The sequence below is a fragment of the Pinus tabuliformis genome, chromosome X, assembly GCF_031772625.1.
Source record: "Pinus tabuliformis cultivar Carrire ecotype Pingquan chromosome X, CPIR1, whole genome shotgun sequence".
In the NCBI taxonomy this organism is placed as follows: domain Eukaryota; kingdom Viridiplantae; phylum Streptophyta; class Pinopsida; order Pinales; family Pinaceae; genus Pinus; species Pinus tabuliformis.
In genome coordinates, this window is record NC_142308.1 from 1,113,320,603 (window position 1) to 1,113,337,300 (window position 16,698).

At 40.2% G+C, this 16,698-nt stretch overlaps 1 protein-coding gene and 1 pseudogene across 1 annotated transcript; both read left to right on the top strand.

Annotated features, from left to right (window-relative positions):
- The first annotated feature begins 11,031 nt into the window (after positions 1–11,031).
- Positions 11,032–11,855, top strand: LOC149143703 (BTB/POZ domain-containing protein At1g21780 pseudogene; annotated as a pseudogene).
- A 4,108-nt stretch (positions 11,856–15,963) lies between these two features.
- On the top strand, positions 15,964–16,515 carry LOC149143704 (DCD domain-containing protein NRP-like). Its single transcript, XM_089451910.1, has one exon. It carries the CDS (start codon positions 15,964–15,966, stop codon positions 16,513–16,515), a length of 552 nt encoding a protein of 183 aa, XP_089308036.1.
- Positions 16,516–16,698: the final 183 nt, after the last annotated feature.

Consider the following 16,698-nt stretch of genomic DNA (forward strand, 5'->3'; position numbering starts at 1 on the left):
TCAGTCTGCATCAACAAAGCCACGAATATCCAACACTCTGTCCAATCCTGGTCTTCCTTGGTAGCACAAACCATAATCATTAGTGCCACCCAAATACCTGAAAACCCGCTTCACTGTTGTCCATTGCTTGTTTCCTGGTTTTGACATAAACCTGATCAATACTCCCACTGCATGTGCAATGTCTGGTCTAGTTCAAACCATTGCATACATCAGGCTACCGACTGCACTTGCATATGGAACACGGGACATGTCCTCTTCCTCTTCTTGTGTCTTGGGACACTGTTCAGCAGATAACTTCACACCTACAGGAATAGGAACCTTCACCGGTTTACTATCCAGCATAGTAAACCTTTGCATTATTGTCTCAACATACTTCCTTTGGTTTAACCAGAGCTTCCTCTTTGCCCGATCTCTTTTAATTTCCATGCCCAAAATATAGTTTGCAGCACCAATATCTTTCATGTCAAATTTGGAGGACAATTGGGTCTTCATATCCTGGATAATTTCTTTGTCATTGCCAACCAGCAACATATCATCCACATACAAGACCATCTAAATAACATGGTCACCAATTAATTTAAAATACACACAGTGATCTGCTTTGCTTCTAGTGAAGCCAAGTCCCCGTATAAATGTATCAAATTTCTGATACCACATCCTTGGTGATTGTTTTAACCCATACAAAGACTTCTTTAACTTGCATACTAGTTCTTTCTAACCCTTCACCACAAAACCTTCAAGTTGCTTCATGTAGATCTCCTCTTCCAGATCCCCATGAAGAAATGGTGTCTTCACATCCACCTGTTCTACCTCAAAATCAAAAGCAGCAACAACAGATAGAAGTAATCTAATAGAAGCTACCTCTGCAACAGGAGAAAAAATATCACCAAAATCAATTCCTGGCACTTGGGAATAACCTTTTGCTACCAACCGAGCTTTGCATTTCTCCACCTTTCCTTCTGCATTTGTTTTCTTCTTAAACACCCATTTGCTTCCAATGGGTTTCCTTCCAGCCGGCAACTCCACCGGATCCCAAGCCTCATTTTTGTGCAAAGATGTCATTTCATCAACCATGGCCTCTTTCCAGAGTTTTCCATCCTCATAATCTACTGCTTCCTTCACAGTTTTGGGATCATCATCAGTAATAGATAAAGAAAAATTTGAACAGAAAGAATATGGACTATACCTTTCTGGCTGCCTTCTTTCTCGAATTGATCTTCTCACACCCGGAGTTTGTGGCTCTTCATCTTCTGATTCCTCCTCTGCTATAGAGTCTGATTCTTCCTCCTTAAGCTCAAACTCTATCTTCTCAGGTTCCTTTGGTTGGACTTCATATTTAATAACATCTTTCACCTCTCTGAACACCACATCTCGGCTATACATAACCTTCCTTGTTACTGGGTTCCAAATCTTATAACCCTTTAAACCGTCCTTATATCCAATAAAGATGCACTTTTCAGATTTACTATCCAACTTAGTTCTTTTCTCCTTTGGAACATGTACATACGCATCACATCCAAATACCCTCAGATGTGAAAGAGAGGGTTTCTTACCAGTCCATACCTCTTGTGGAGTCTTATCCTCCAACGTTGATGAAGGTCATGAAGGTCATCTATTGACCAGGTAGCATGTTGTCTCCACTGCCTCTACCCAGAATTCTTGTCCTAACCCGGCACCGATGAGCATGCTTCTTTCCCTTTCCATCAACGCCTTCTTCATTCTTTCTGCAACTGCATTTTTCTTAGGTGTGTATGGAGTAGTATTCTATCATGCTATACCAAACTTCTTACAAAATTATTCAAATTCCTTGCTGCAAAACTCTCCACCATTATCTGACCTCAATACCTTTATCTTCTTCTCTGTCTGGTTTTCCACCAGAGCCTTAAATTCTTTAAACCTGTCAAAGACTTCAGATTTATTCTTGAGGAAATATATCCATGTATTCCTTAAGAAGTCATCTATAAATGATACGTAGTACACAGACTTACCAAGTGATGGAACCTTCACAGGTCCAAACACATCATTGTGCACAAGCTCTAATATCTGTTTCGCCCTCTTACCACCAGAGGGGAAACTCATCTGATTCTACTTCCCATATACACAATTTTCACAGAAATCAAAATCCAGAGAGCTATTACTCTTACCTTCTACCATACCTTTACCATGAACTATTCGAAGGCCCTTATCTCCAATATGTCCAAGCCTTTGATGCCACAACATGGTCTTCTCTTCAAAGACCACTAGTTTTTTTGCTCCACTTTCAGGAACCACAAAACTGTTGCACCCATCAACAATAGTGCTACCTTGCAGCTTGTACAGAGTTCCAATTCGAACTCCCCACATCAATACTAGTGCTTCCCGAACCATCTTGCAAGTATCCTTCTCGAACATTGTTTTTACACCTGCATCATCCAGCAAATCAGATTTTTGGCCAATGTAGGAATATGTAGAACACCCAGAATTGTTCTAACCTTTCCACCTTGCAACTTCAACTTTACTTTTATGCGACCAATGATTCTAGCGTTCCTATCGTCCCCTAAGAAGACATCACCACCATCATATTTCTCATACTCGCAAAACCACTCTCTATGGGGAGTGAAGTGAAAGGATGCACCTGAGTTAATCAACCATGCCCCATGATCTACATGTGTACTTGAAGAAGCCAAGTACACATCCACACTTTCATATGATGTAGTTTTCGCCTCTGCAGAAGGAGCATCATCAGATCCCTTTCCTTTGTTAGGAGCTTTAGATTTACAGTCCCTTTTGTAGTGCCCTTCCTATCTACATTTCCAGCAAACTACCTTTAAAAATTTTCCTGAAGATTTAGATCTCCCTATAGATTTAGATCTCCCACTCAATGACTTATTTTTGTTTCTATTCTAGGACCGTCCTCATACATACAAGGCATCACCATTCTAGCTCTCCATATTTTTCCGTCTCATCTCCTTCGTCAGCAAGGATGAGACTCTTTCATCAAACTGTAAGGCAGTTGCATTGCTACCTATTGCAATAAACAAACTATCCCACGAATCTGGTAGAGAACACAACAAACTGATGCACTTATCTTCATATGAAATTTTAATATCAATAAATAATAATTGACTTACCACAGTATTAAATGTCTTCAGATGCTCTGTCACCGAGTCTCCATCTTTCATCCTTGGGTTATACATCCTTTTCTATAGGAACAATTTATTCGCCAGAGACTTAGATTGGTACAAAGTCCCTAACTTGTCCCACAAAGCCTTATTCATAGCTTCCCCTGATACATTCAGAAATACTGAATCTGAGACACACAATCGTATTGTGCTCTTTGCCTTCCGATCCAACTTCTTTCATTCTTCATCGGACACTCCCATTGGTTTAGTACCTGGATCTACTGTGATCCACTAATCTTTATCCACCAACAGATCCTCCATCTTTAGTTTCCACAACTCAAAACTCTGACCATTAAATTTCTCGATCTCTATCTTTCCATTGCTCACCATCTTCTTTCACCACCAGAATCGATCCCGCAGATCTCCCACTAAACAAGGTCTACCACAAGCCCGAGCGAAACCCCTCAGCAACAAAGGCGTCCCCTTGAAGCCAAAACAACTCTGATACCAAATGTAGGTTTTAACCCCGTACATAAATTACCTGCATATGAATAATAAAAAACATAGAAAATAAACAATGCGAGAGCGTAACACATAAAACACATATACACAAATATTTTCCCCTGGATCCCAAAACCAGGACTACTATCTTGATTTTTCATTATATTCTTTTCAATGTTACAATACATATTTATACATGCCGAAGCATCCAATACCATGGACCAAAAACCATCGTGTCCAAAACCATGGACCGAAAACCATCGCGTCCAAAACCATGTGCGAAAACCACGCACAAAACCATAGGTAGGTCCGCCCAACCTAATATAGGGTCCAAAGAATATAACACAACCCAACACCCTCACATGTAAAATATTTCATGATGAACTTCATTAATGGAGCAAACTTTTCAAGCAACAATCCAAAAGGAAAAATACTCTTGGGAGCCTCTTTGAACTGAATTTTGATGAAAGCCATGTAATTTGAAGTGTCCAAATCTGAGTTTTTGAACCACTTTTTCCCATTGTTTGGTATCTATATGGCAGTAGCTATTGTCCATGATGAAATGATGAAGTCCACCCCTACAATCTTGACCTTATATCCTCTAAGGTTTGTGGCAAACAAGCTGGTTAGTTTAGCATGATAACCCACTTGTTGGATTTTCTCACAAAACCCTAGGCAACCAACATTCTAGAAACATTGCTTAGCAAATGGTGAGGAGACCAACTCCTGAGTGTTAAGGGGTTCAAATCTTGACACTTGTCCTCCCTTGTTGTAGGTTTTATTTTCAGTTTCCATGTTCAAATGTTGCACAACAAACTAGGTTATGAGGAATGGGAAAAACAAAGTTTTAATTAGGGAAACCGGGGATTTAGGTTTTGTAATTTGAAGTGAGGGGAAAAAACGTTAGGGAGGGAATTAAGAAATGGGACAAATTTTGGAGGTAGCTAGGGGTCTTAGGGACCTTAAGGAAGTGTGAAATAGGATAAGGAGTGATGTGAAGGACAACAAATAATTTTTACACAGTCCATGCTACCCTTTCTGCTGAAAACATAGTGTGGGGTCTAGGATTTTCCCTAGAATCTATGGGGATGAATGAGAAGGGTTAGAAATGATAGGGTAAATGTATATCAGTGTGAGGAAGGGTAGGAAATGTGGGGAAACTAGTTTAGCTATGTGCCAATTAACTCACGGAGTGAAAAACTTAAAACATAGCGTGGAAACCCTAGGAGAGGGTTCCACACCTAGTGTTTGACTTTGACATACCTATACTGAGTTGAGAAGACATTCACACGTTGAAGAAAGTGCTTGGAGATGTGTTTCAAGCCACCCTTGCAAGAAAACGTAGCATCCAGATGAAAACGTAGTGAGTAGGGTAAAAATGCAACATGAGAGTTTGAGATGCACAATAAGAGTGAGATTCGATGTTGAATGAGTCTTTTGTGATATGGATGATCAACTTGAGTCTTTTGTACATGTGAATGATGAAAAAGATGTTTGGAATGTCTTTAAAACTTACAAAAACACATTTTCTTGTATATGTCAAAGGATGACAATATACCCTTCGTTTTGTAGTAATATCTTCATAAATGTTGCTTGATACCTTTTATTACCTTTATTTCCTAACATGATATCTCCCTTGGTGTGAAGACTTAAGACACATAACAATGATGGATCTTTGCTTTGAATTTGGACATAGTAATGACAACACCAGTGGAAACCCTAGACCAAGACTTATATGCTGACACTTCAACTGATCTAAGACCAACAATGACATGACCATGAAAACTAATGAGAACCATGATTACTGAAGGGAGTAGCACTAACCTAGACTCAACAACCAATGATCAAAATTTTTATTTGAAGACCTACTGAAACCATAAAAAAATTGACCTAAGACCCTAGCAAAAACTTTGAAAGAGCATATTTGATCACTGGTGACTGACATGACTGACAAACACTACCAGGGTGATCCAGGTGGATGTTGGTGGCCACCCACCTATCCCACTTGGATCCCCACAACTATCTCTTTCAGTTTTCCAGTTTCCGTAATTGTAGCACAATTTACTATTTTTAGTAGTTTTTTCGAGTCCTAAAATTCTGGAGCCGTTTTGAGGCCCTAAATGACGTTTTTTGGGAAATATTGGAGCAAGACAAATGTTTCTCTTCCCAAAGTTGTAGTGCTCGGATAGATATTTCTAACGAGCTATTGTACGCGTCAAACGGAGATCACATGCCAAAGTTACGACCCCAGGAAGTTGGTGTACCAATTTATCGAAACGAGGCCAAAGTTTGGTGTTTCATCTTCTAAGGTTAGGTTTTTGGATGTTTAGCGTTTTCCATTGTTTCTCAACAATAAATAAGCCTTCGAGCCTAATTGTAACACAGTTCAGAGGCATGTAGCCGCCACATCTCTTCTTAGAGATAAGCTACCATCGCCCTAGCTGGTTTATTTCCATTTCTGTTTGTAAGCATATTTCAGTATTTTACATCAATGAAATGAAGTATTATTTCTGCTGCATCTCTGTCTTTATGGTTATCTTTGTAATTTGTTGTGTTCCTGTTTAATTCCGGATCAGTGGTATTAGAGTGGTCTACTTTTTCTCTGTTTTTCTTTGCATGTCCCCAACAAGGTTGGGATATAAGGAGTTAGGGCTTGAACTAGTCAAACATTTGCAAGACCAACCTTGCAAATCCTGATGGCCTCCCATGGCGGATGAAAAGAAAGATGAGGGGGCAGGAGATCCTATCAAAATCTTACTTGAAGAAGCCCTCGAGTGACAAAGGAATGCGATGATGGATAGCTTTTCCAAGATCCTTTAGCGGCTACCTAAAGGTGACGCATCAACTTCCAACTGCTACTCTGGAAATGCCACACCCTTTAAGGTACAGGTTAATTTTGAAATCCCCATCTTTGAGGGTCAAATAGACACAGATGTCGTAGATAAATGGTTAAATCTGCTAGATGGGTATTTTTCTGTTCATGATTTTTCCAGTCGGGAAAAAATTAATTTTGCTCTTCTCAAAGCAGTCCCCCACGTCAAGGATTGGTGGGAAACCTACTGCGAGCAGAAGGATGAAAGTACGAGCTCACTATTTTCAGCCGCACCCACTTGGAAATCATTCCGGGATGCCATCAAGGAGCAGTACTACCCTGTCAAAATCTATGAGGACAAATACATAAAGTGGACCACCCTGCGACAAGGAAGGGACCAAGATGTGGCATAGTTCACCAACATTTTTCATACCCTTCGCACACAGTTGGGTATCAAGGATTCTGAGCTGCATCTGGTACTCAAATACCGTGGTTGCCTACAAAAGTACATCCAGGAAGAGATGGAGTTCCTGAACATCTCCTCGCTCGGCACGACGTACCGATACGCTATCAAAATCGAGCAGAAGTTTAAACAAAAGAAGCGAGACTTTGGATCTGCAAATCCAAAGACCAAAGGACAAAGCCAAGGCGGGGTGACCCAAGACAACCTGCCCAAGCCACAAGAAAAGAACAACACCACGAAGTCGAAGAAGGATATAGGAAAGTGGTGTGAGTTCCACAAGAGCCCCACTCACAACACAAGTGAGTGTAGGACCAAGCAGTCATTGGTGGCCGAGTTGAAGGCTTCAGAATCAGATGCATGTTCCGACCCTGAGTGAGAACTCGACAAGGGGAATGGCTAAGGTAAGCAGATCATTGATGCGGAGCCCAACGCCATTATTGCCACTGCCAAGATCCATAAGAATGAGCTCGAAGATCCAGAGGATGGGGTGTTGGAAATAATACTAAGAGGGGGGTGAATCAGTATTATCAAATCTATAACTTTTTCATTTCTATAGTCAGATTTATATACGCTACTTCATTGAAGGTAACTCGCGTGTACACACAGCTGTATTTAAGGCAACTAGCGTATATCCAACAGACTTATTATTCAGTCAATTCATCATATGTTGATCTTTAATCAATGCATGAGTACTTCATTAACCATATAAATAGTAACTATGTGCAGTAATAACAAAACAAGCCATCATACATAAGAAACAAACATGAACACCAAGATTTAAGGTGGAACCCAATGTCGGTGAAAACCACCTGCTCCTGTGGTCTCTGTCTTCTTTTAATAATAAGAAAATTTGTTTACAATCTTGTACTGGTGCAGACTCATACTAGTACGCAGGCTTCTACCTGCAGAAGGTTACAACCTTCTCTCGTTCTCTAGCTTCTACTGGAAGGGAGCTACAACCCCCTAGCTCTTGTACTAGCCAATATGTTTACTAGTACGTAAGTGCTAGCCTACAGAAAACTCCACTCTTCCACTAGGGACAAGGTTTCATGAATTTTCAGATTGGATGCTCCTGGCACATATAAAGACATATGAAGACCTTGACTCATCAATAACCCATCAGAAACCTGCATCATCATTCAGAACCAGTTGTAACCTCAAAAACCATGCATCAAAGTGTATACGCTACTTGGTTGAACCCAAGCTCCGTGTATACGCTACTTCTGTTAATCAAACATGCGTATACCTTTAGAACTACTGCAAACGTAAAATTTTGAATCAAGTATGTACCAGCCAACAATATACTAAATATCTACTATCAGCTTACAGAGCTTTACATAGGAAGCAATAGAGATCACTTCTTCTCACTTATACAATCAATCAATCAAATACCAGTCTCCTTATTGATTCAGTTTTACATTCAAATCTAAGAAGACTTCATTGATATACAACAGTAGAAATAAATCAGCAATACTGATCTGATGGATCAGTCATCTCTGAACATCAAGCCTTTCTTTTTTATATGTTGTTAGACTCAGTCTCGTCAATCCTCTGTCAAAATCAAATTCACCAAGGAAACTTCATCAAATAATGTTGGATAATCCAAGCAGGATATCACACCAATTTTGAAAAACAAATCCAATTTTCTTGTTGCGGGAAGAACACAGGTAAAGTCAGAGTAGCTGGAAGACGAAGACTGTGTAAAGCTTCTAATGATGATATTACTTTGAGTTCTCATTGTTTGGTGTCTAATGAATCGACAACTAGTGAAAAAGATGATGGTGGTTATTCTTAAGGAAGCAATGCAGGATGCCAAGGGTTTAACATTAAACAGAGACAGGATAAGATATCTTTGAAAAATGATTTGGATGAAATAAATTCAAGGCTTGGTTCTCTAAGCATCAAAAGTTCCAAACGTGTAGAACACTCCATAACTATAGAGTTAGATAATGCAGAGCTGCGGAAAACTCTAAAAAACAAGATTTTAGATGCTTCGAATTATTTCAAGGATGGTTCAAACAATATATGCGATGAAGAATCAGCAGGTGATGAGGAATATACAGGGCATGTCGAGGATCGTGAGGATGGAGTTGATACCCTAGTCCACAACTCGGATGCTCCAGAATTTGAGAGTGCTTTGTCTGCTCTGTCTTCAACGTCTGTTAAGGTTGGCGATGGTGAAGAGGATTCTGTTGAATCTTCAAGGTGCACTGAATTGCATACTGGAAATGATAACAGGGATCACAATCAAGCTATTACTTTTCAATTTCTTCTTCTGTGGATGAAGATAATTCCGGGTTTTCTGAAGATGAGAACAGTTCATTAGATTCTGCAGAATCAGTAAAAGTGCAATTGAAAAAGCATGCTCTTACTACTAAGGAAAATCATGCACAAAATGTGTATGAATATGAAGATGTGAGTAGCAACTCAGTGGAAGAGGTTGCTTTAGAAGAATCAAAAGCAATTACATTCACACAAGGCAAACTGTGTGTGGATTTGGGTGCGCGGCGCATAGAGCACATGGCGCGGCGCACATGGGCCGCTCGGCGCACATGGGCCGCTCGGTGCATTGGGCGCAGATTCACCGTGCATTTTTCCTCTGGCACGACGCACTGGGTGTGCTGCGCGACACACATAGCCAGGAAACCTAAGAATTGCCCAGATTCACTCCAATTGCTAAAAAATGCACGAATTTGCCTTGGGACGAATATTTGAGGATCGCATTGAGCTTATTAATCGACTAGGGACCTCAAACTCTAAGAAACCGCCTCTAACTTGCGTCAGATTGTTGAAGGCCATGTAGCTGTTTGGGAAGAAAATTTATGTTCTAGGGTCTCTCACTATGGCACAACCAAATAACGAAAGTCAAGACAAGTGTGAAAATAAAGGACTTGAAGTTTGTGTAGATTTTTCAGTCGCAAGCAATCCTAATGGAGTCTCTTGTATGAAGAATAAATTTGCTGGGTTGATATTTATGTGCAAATCAGCAACTAAGCAGGATTGTTTCCGATATCATGTTTTTGGCATGCCATCAACTAAATTGGAGCTTGTACAAAATGTTCATCCCGGAATGAAACTATTTTTGTTTGACTCCGACATAAGATTAATGTATGGCATTTATAAAGCTACATCAGCGGGTGGCAACGAGCTAGAACAAAATGCATTCAGAGGATCCAGGAGGTGATTTCCTGCTCAGGTTCGATTTCGTATTGATAGGGATTGTGTACCATTTTCTGAGGAAATATTCAAGAAGGCCATCAAAGATAATTATGTCGATGGAGGAAACAAATTCAAGTTTGAACTCAGTGCAGAGCAGGTCAAAAATATTTCACGCCTATTTCTCACGAATGTTGCGAGAGAGCATGCAACATCAAATGAATGGACGTGGCAGTAATTTAGAATTTGGTTCTGAAAGAGAGGACAGATGGTTAAGGGAATCAAGACTTTTAAGGGAAGAAACGGCAAGGAGTAGAGAGGAAGGCTTGAGATTATTAAGGGAAGAAGTTATTAGAAATAGGGAATTAGAAAGATTGAGAGCTGAATATGAATATGCAGGTTACGTTGACACTGGGCATATGGCATATCAGCCAGATGCCCTATCTTTGCATACACATAACCCTCATCCAGTTGTGTTTGAAAGAGAAATGCATATTTCTAGAGCTCCACCACATGAGACATTCGTAATCCCCAACCATCCTTTTATGATCTTGTCCCAGCAATGTCTGGCAGAGAAATGATGCTACACTATGGTGTTGAAAGAAATCCCGTTCCTCTTGTTGATCAATCACTGGAAACCTATGTGACAGTTTATAAGAGGCGATTAGCACCATGGCCTTCTACCTCTCCCGAGGCTAAGGATTTCGTGAAAAGGCTTCTTAACAAAGATATACGCAAAAGAATGAGTGCAGCTTAGGCCCTTTCTCATCCATGGCTTTGTGGGAAACATGTAATTCCATTAGATATTTCGGTGTACAAACAGTATTTCGTTGGCTCCACAGAACTTGTTTTATAAATCCAGCGCAGTGACGCCAGCGTTTCAAACAAAGGAATTGACCAAATCATTTAGATTGGGCACATATGATTTTTTTTTTTATGCAACAGGATGAGCAGGAGACAAGAGCAGCCCCCCGATGAAATGCTTTTCCCAACGAGCCTGTTCTCCTTCCTTAACCTCTCCCCTTGTTGTTTCTAGCTGCAAATTTGTGCCTATAACTGCAATTGGCATGAGCCAGAAAGAAAAAAGAACTGAAGAAGAGCAACAAACATGACCGAGTCAAAGGTAGAGACAACTGCAAGGCTTGCACAATGGAGGATTGAAAGCTTGGGCTCCTGCTCTTACCGGAGGTCTGATGCCTTCAGAGTCGGAATATGGAACTAGCACTTTTCGATTGAGAATAACAGGAGTAAGTCGATGACCTTGGACATCACCAGTATATGATAAGTTGCTCTGCAACAGTGAGGATTTTGTGTGGCCTATAGATTCTAGCTTTTATGGATGTTTTATAATTGATGTGGAGTTCCTGGACCTGAAAATTGCTACCATGAATGGTGGAGAAGCTTGTTCAATATGGCCCAATGAAGGAGCAATGCAGTGTCAAGCAACTAAGGGTGCATTAAAATGCCTTTCTCGTATGTTGGATGATGGTCTTCACACGGATGTAATTATTAATACTACTAATGGTAGTGTAGAGCACATCGGGCTGTTTTAGCAGCGCGATCCCCTGTTTTTGAGAGTATGTTCTTGCATGATCTCAAAGAGATAGAATCATCAATAATTAACATTGAAGACATATCTGTGGAAGCTTGCATGGCTCTTCTAAGCTACATCTACGGAGGTATCAAGCATGAGGACTTTTGGAACCATAGAATAGCTTTATTGAGGGCTGCTGATAAATTCGACAGAGGCCATGAAGGAATCCAAGGTTCCAGATATACTAAATTTGATGGATCTGTCACTAATTACAAAAATTGGTTTTAAACGGTAGCGGGAAGGTGAAAGGATTGAAAGCCAAAATTAGAGCGCAGAACATCTATCGTGGCAGAGAGATAGGAACGCTCGCCCATTTTTGTCCTCAATCATGATTCCATGGGATCCACGTTACGTTTTTCGATTTTTTAATTGGTCACCAGAGAAAATTAAAATGTAACGCTGCTCCAGTTACTGATTGTTGGCTGTTCATTTCTGGCAATAATGATTAAAAAATCCCTAGTTTGGTTCGACCCATTTCCTAATGGCAGAGATTATTTATTAGATGAAAGATCATTTGTAAAGGGTTCTGGAGTTCTGAGGAAAGTGTGGGAGGAAAAAACCCAGCGCTTCATTGTACAGATTTGACAAAGAAAGTAATTGAATGGTACAACTCTGTTTCATGAGATCCTTGCAGTATGAATTTAGCATGTGTTTATTCTCCTGTTTGATATGTCTCTTGTTTCTGTTTCATAGTTCATTCATAATCATTTTTAGCTGAATGCTTTTAAAGTGAGAAAGGCAGAATCCAATTTAGTGCTCTGCTTTGGGAAAGTGTTCATATTCAATGTTTTCTTCTGTGTGACAAGGATTCATCTTCTATGCCCTTGTCAACCTCTCAACAGTTCACCCACTCCACAATATTTCAAATTTGATGTTAAATCTCTTGCCTATCTTGCCTCAGGAGATAATCTGGGTCTTTGATTTAACTTCTCTGTTCATGTTGTTCCTTGACCCCACGCTGCCCAGAAAACCCATTCATTTATCAAAATACCCTTTCTTATCTTTTTACTAGCCCAAAATCAGTTATCATTTAAGTCATCTCGGACTCTATTGGTCATTTTATTGAGATAGACCTGGAGAGAGCCCTCTCCTGTCCTCGTAGGGCTAGCTACGAGGCTGAGCTTGGTTTGATGTTGCCTCGAGTTTTGCCTTCATTCAGCCTGAGGCAGATTCGAGCGCTAACATAGTGGCAACTCCACTGGGGAACGAAATGGTTTACTTGTGGATTGTTTTGCCCCAGTACATATCTCAAGTTCAGAGCTGATTGTTGATGGTGAACAACGATCAGACATAAGAATACGACTGAAATCATTCACCTGGCGACTCCATTCACTGAAGAATTCAGCAATCAATCCTTCATGGTGAATCCACTACAGAGGGATCAATAGCTTTGACATTTTCAAGATGGAACGGATTGCAAGAATATATGCTCCCATGAGCCGAGATCACATCCTAGCTTTTCCAAATAAAATGCCCAAGGTAGATTGGTCAAAGAATTTGCCTGTGTTCATAAATGTGGAAGGTAATGATGCTGCTCTTCATCTGGTGAGATTTCACATTCATGTGCATAGGTTAAAGATCAATATTCCTGAAGACTGTTTGATGAAAATGTTTATGGCTACCCTGGAAGACGAAGCCCGATCTTGGTATGAAAGTTTGCCACCTGCTTCTATTTATTGTTTAAAGGATTTTCATGTAGTATTCCTTGAAAGGTACAAAGAATCATATCCATCCTTGACTTTAGTTCAGAACTGTTGTAGCCATGTTCATAGTTTTATTGAAATCCTTGAGAAATATTATGAAGATGATAATTTCATGGATGAAGAGATCATGGAAGCCCTGTGTGAAAACCCATTTCAGCAGCATGAAGATGATCTTCAAAATTTGCAACATGACCAAGATTGTAGTATGGTGGAAGATCAAAGAATTCTGCATCTTTACAGTCAACATGAATTATATGAAATAGGTCAGTATGTTGAAGAGTTCCATATGGCTGAAGGTGATGAAATAAAAAGTGTCGGTTCAGATCTATCAATAGAAGAAGACGACATGCAAGTAAGTTCAGTTCTAATTTCAGAATGTGATAATGTCAGGACAACTATTTCAGTTCCAGATTCAGATTGTGATGACCAAGAATGCCAAGTATGGAATCCTATGAAAGAGAACTTTGCTGTTGAAATCATCTGGGGTGCAGAAGACACAGTTATGGATCCAAATGTTCTCGGTTCATTAGAATACAACCTTCATGAGGAGGTGATCCAGTCAGTGTATGAAAAACAAGATCAAACCTTCATTCAATACATTCACACCACAGAAGATCAAAACATTCAGGATTTCCATTCAGATTCCTCTTCATATGTTTCATGTGTTGAAATGTTTTTCCAAGAAGAAATCTGCTCATTTACTAGTTCAGAATTTTTTGAAGACCCGGAACATACTCTTATTGATGAAGGAAGATCGGAATTTGAAGCAAAGGACACCTTGTTTCTTCAGCAAGAAGAAAATCTTCATGTTTTTCACGATCCAATGGCAGATTTATTGCAGTCAGCAGTGAAAGTGTTTATTGCAGTGTTCAGTGATGAAGGAGATCATGGTCAACTATGTTTTTGGATGCCCAGTGATCAGTTTGTACTGTTGACCAGAAGATCTGATAGGAAAAATCAGTCAAGAAGCCATCTTCTTGATTGGTTGCATTGGCATTTTGATGTAGTTTGAGGATATATTGTCTTGTAAGAAACACATGTGGCCATGTACTGCCACCAAGCTTTAAGTTTTAAGTCCAGGTCTTTGCCATTTTGAGTTAGTTTGTTAGAGTCAAGTTTTTCAGTCATTTCAGTTTGCATTGAGTCAGTTTGAGTCAAGTTTTAGTCAATAAATTGAGTCATGTTGGTTTGTCGGAATAATGGACTCCATAGCCCAATGGACGAAGGCACTGTCTAGCTCTCCCAGAGATCTGATGTTCTTGGCACCTCCACGGAGCGGCAGCTGCCATCCCAATTGGAGCCAATGTTAGACTCAGTCTCGTCAATCCTCTGTCCAAATCAAATTCACCAAGGAAACTTCATCAAATAATGTTGGATAATCCAAGTAGGATATCACACCAATTTTGAAAAACAAATCCAATTTTCTTGTTGCGGGAAGAAAACAGGTAAAGTCAGAGTAGCTGGAAGACGAAGACTGTGTAAAGCTTCTAATGATGATATTACTTTGAGTTCTCATTGTTTGGTGTCCAATGAATCGGCAACTAGTAAAAAAGATGATGGTGGTTATTCTGAAGGAAGCAATGCAGGATGCCAAGGGTTTAGCATTAAACAGAGACAAGATAAGATATCTTCGAAAAATGATTTGGATGAAATAAATTCAAGGCTTGGTTCTCTAAGCATCAAAAGTTCCAAACGTGTAGAACACTCCATAACTACAGAGTTAGATAATGTAGAGCCGTGGAAAACTCTCAAAAACAAGATTTTAGATGCTTCGAATTATTTCAAGGATGGTTCAAACAGTATATGCGATGAAGAATCAGCAGGTGATGAGGAATATACAGGGCATGTCGAGGATCGTGAGGATGGAGTTGATACCCTAGTCCACAGCTCGGATGCTCCAGAATTTGAGAGTGCTTTGTCTGCTCTGTCTTCAACGTCTGTTAAGGTTGGCGATGGCGAAGAGGATTCTGCTGAATCTTCAAGGTGCACTGAATTGCATACTGGAAATGATAACAGGGATCACAATCAAGCTATTACTTTTCGATTTCTTCTTCTGTGGATGAAGATAATTCCGGGTTTTCTGAAGATGAGAACAGTTCATTAGATTCTGCAGAATCAGTAAAAGTGCAATTGAAAAAGCATGCTCTTACTACTAAGGAAAATCATGCACAAAATGTGTATGAATATGAAGATGTGAGTAGCAAATCAGTGGAAGAGGTCGCTTTAGAAGAATCAAAAGCAATTACATTCACACAAGGCAAACTGTGTGTGGATTTGGGTGCGCGGTGCATAGAGCACATGGTGCGACGCACATGTGCCGTGCGACGCATTGGGTGCAGATTCACCGTGCATTTTTCCTCTGGCGTGGCGCACTGGTGCGGCGCGACGCACTGGGTGTGCTGCGTGGCGCACACAACCAGGAAACCTGAGAATTGCCCAGATTCACTCCAATTGCTCAAAAACGCACGAATTCGCCTTGGGACGAATATTTGAGGATCGCATTGAGCTTATTAATCGACCAGGGACCTCAAACTCTAAGAAACCGCCTCTAACTTGCGTCAGATTGTTGAAGGCCGTGTAGCTGTTTGGGAAGAAAATTCATGTTCTGGGGTCTCTCACTGCAAAGGAACACTATGGCACAACCAAATAACGAAAGTCAAGACAAGTGCGCAAATAAAGGACTTGAAGTTCGTGTAGATGTTGCAGTCGCAAGCAATCCTAATGGAGTCTCTCGTATGAAGAATAAATTTGCTGGGTTGATATTTATGTGCAACTCAGCAACTAAGCAGGATTGTTTCCGATATCATGTTTTTGGCATGCCATCAGCTAAATTGGAGCTTGTACAAAATGTTCATCCCAGAATGAAGCTATTTTTGTTTGACTCCGACATAAGATTAATGTATGGCATTTATAAAGCTACATCAGCGGGTGGCAACGAGTTAGAACAAAATGCATTCAGAGGATCCAGGAGGTCGTTTCCTGCTCAGGTTCGATTTCGTATTGATAGGGATTGTGTACCATTGTCTGAGGAAATATTCAAGAAGGCCATCAAAGATAATTATGTCGATGGAGGAAACAAATTCAAGTTTGAACTCAGTGCAGAGCAGGTCAAAAATCTTTCACGCCTATTTCTCACGAATGTTGCGAGAGAGCAGGCAACATCAAATGAATGGACGTGGCAGTAATTTAGATTTTGGTTCTGAAAGAGAGGACAGATGGTTAAGGGAATCGAGACTTTTAAGGGAAGAAGCGGCAAGGAGTAGAGAGGAAGGCTTGAGATTATTAAGGGAAGAAGCTATTAGAAATAAGGAAGAGAGGTTCAGAGCTGAATATGAATATGTAGGTTACGTTGACGCTGGGCATATGGC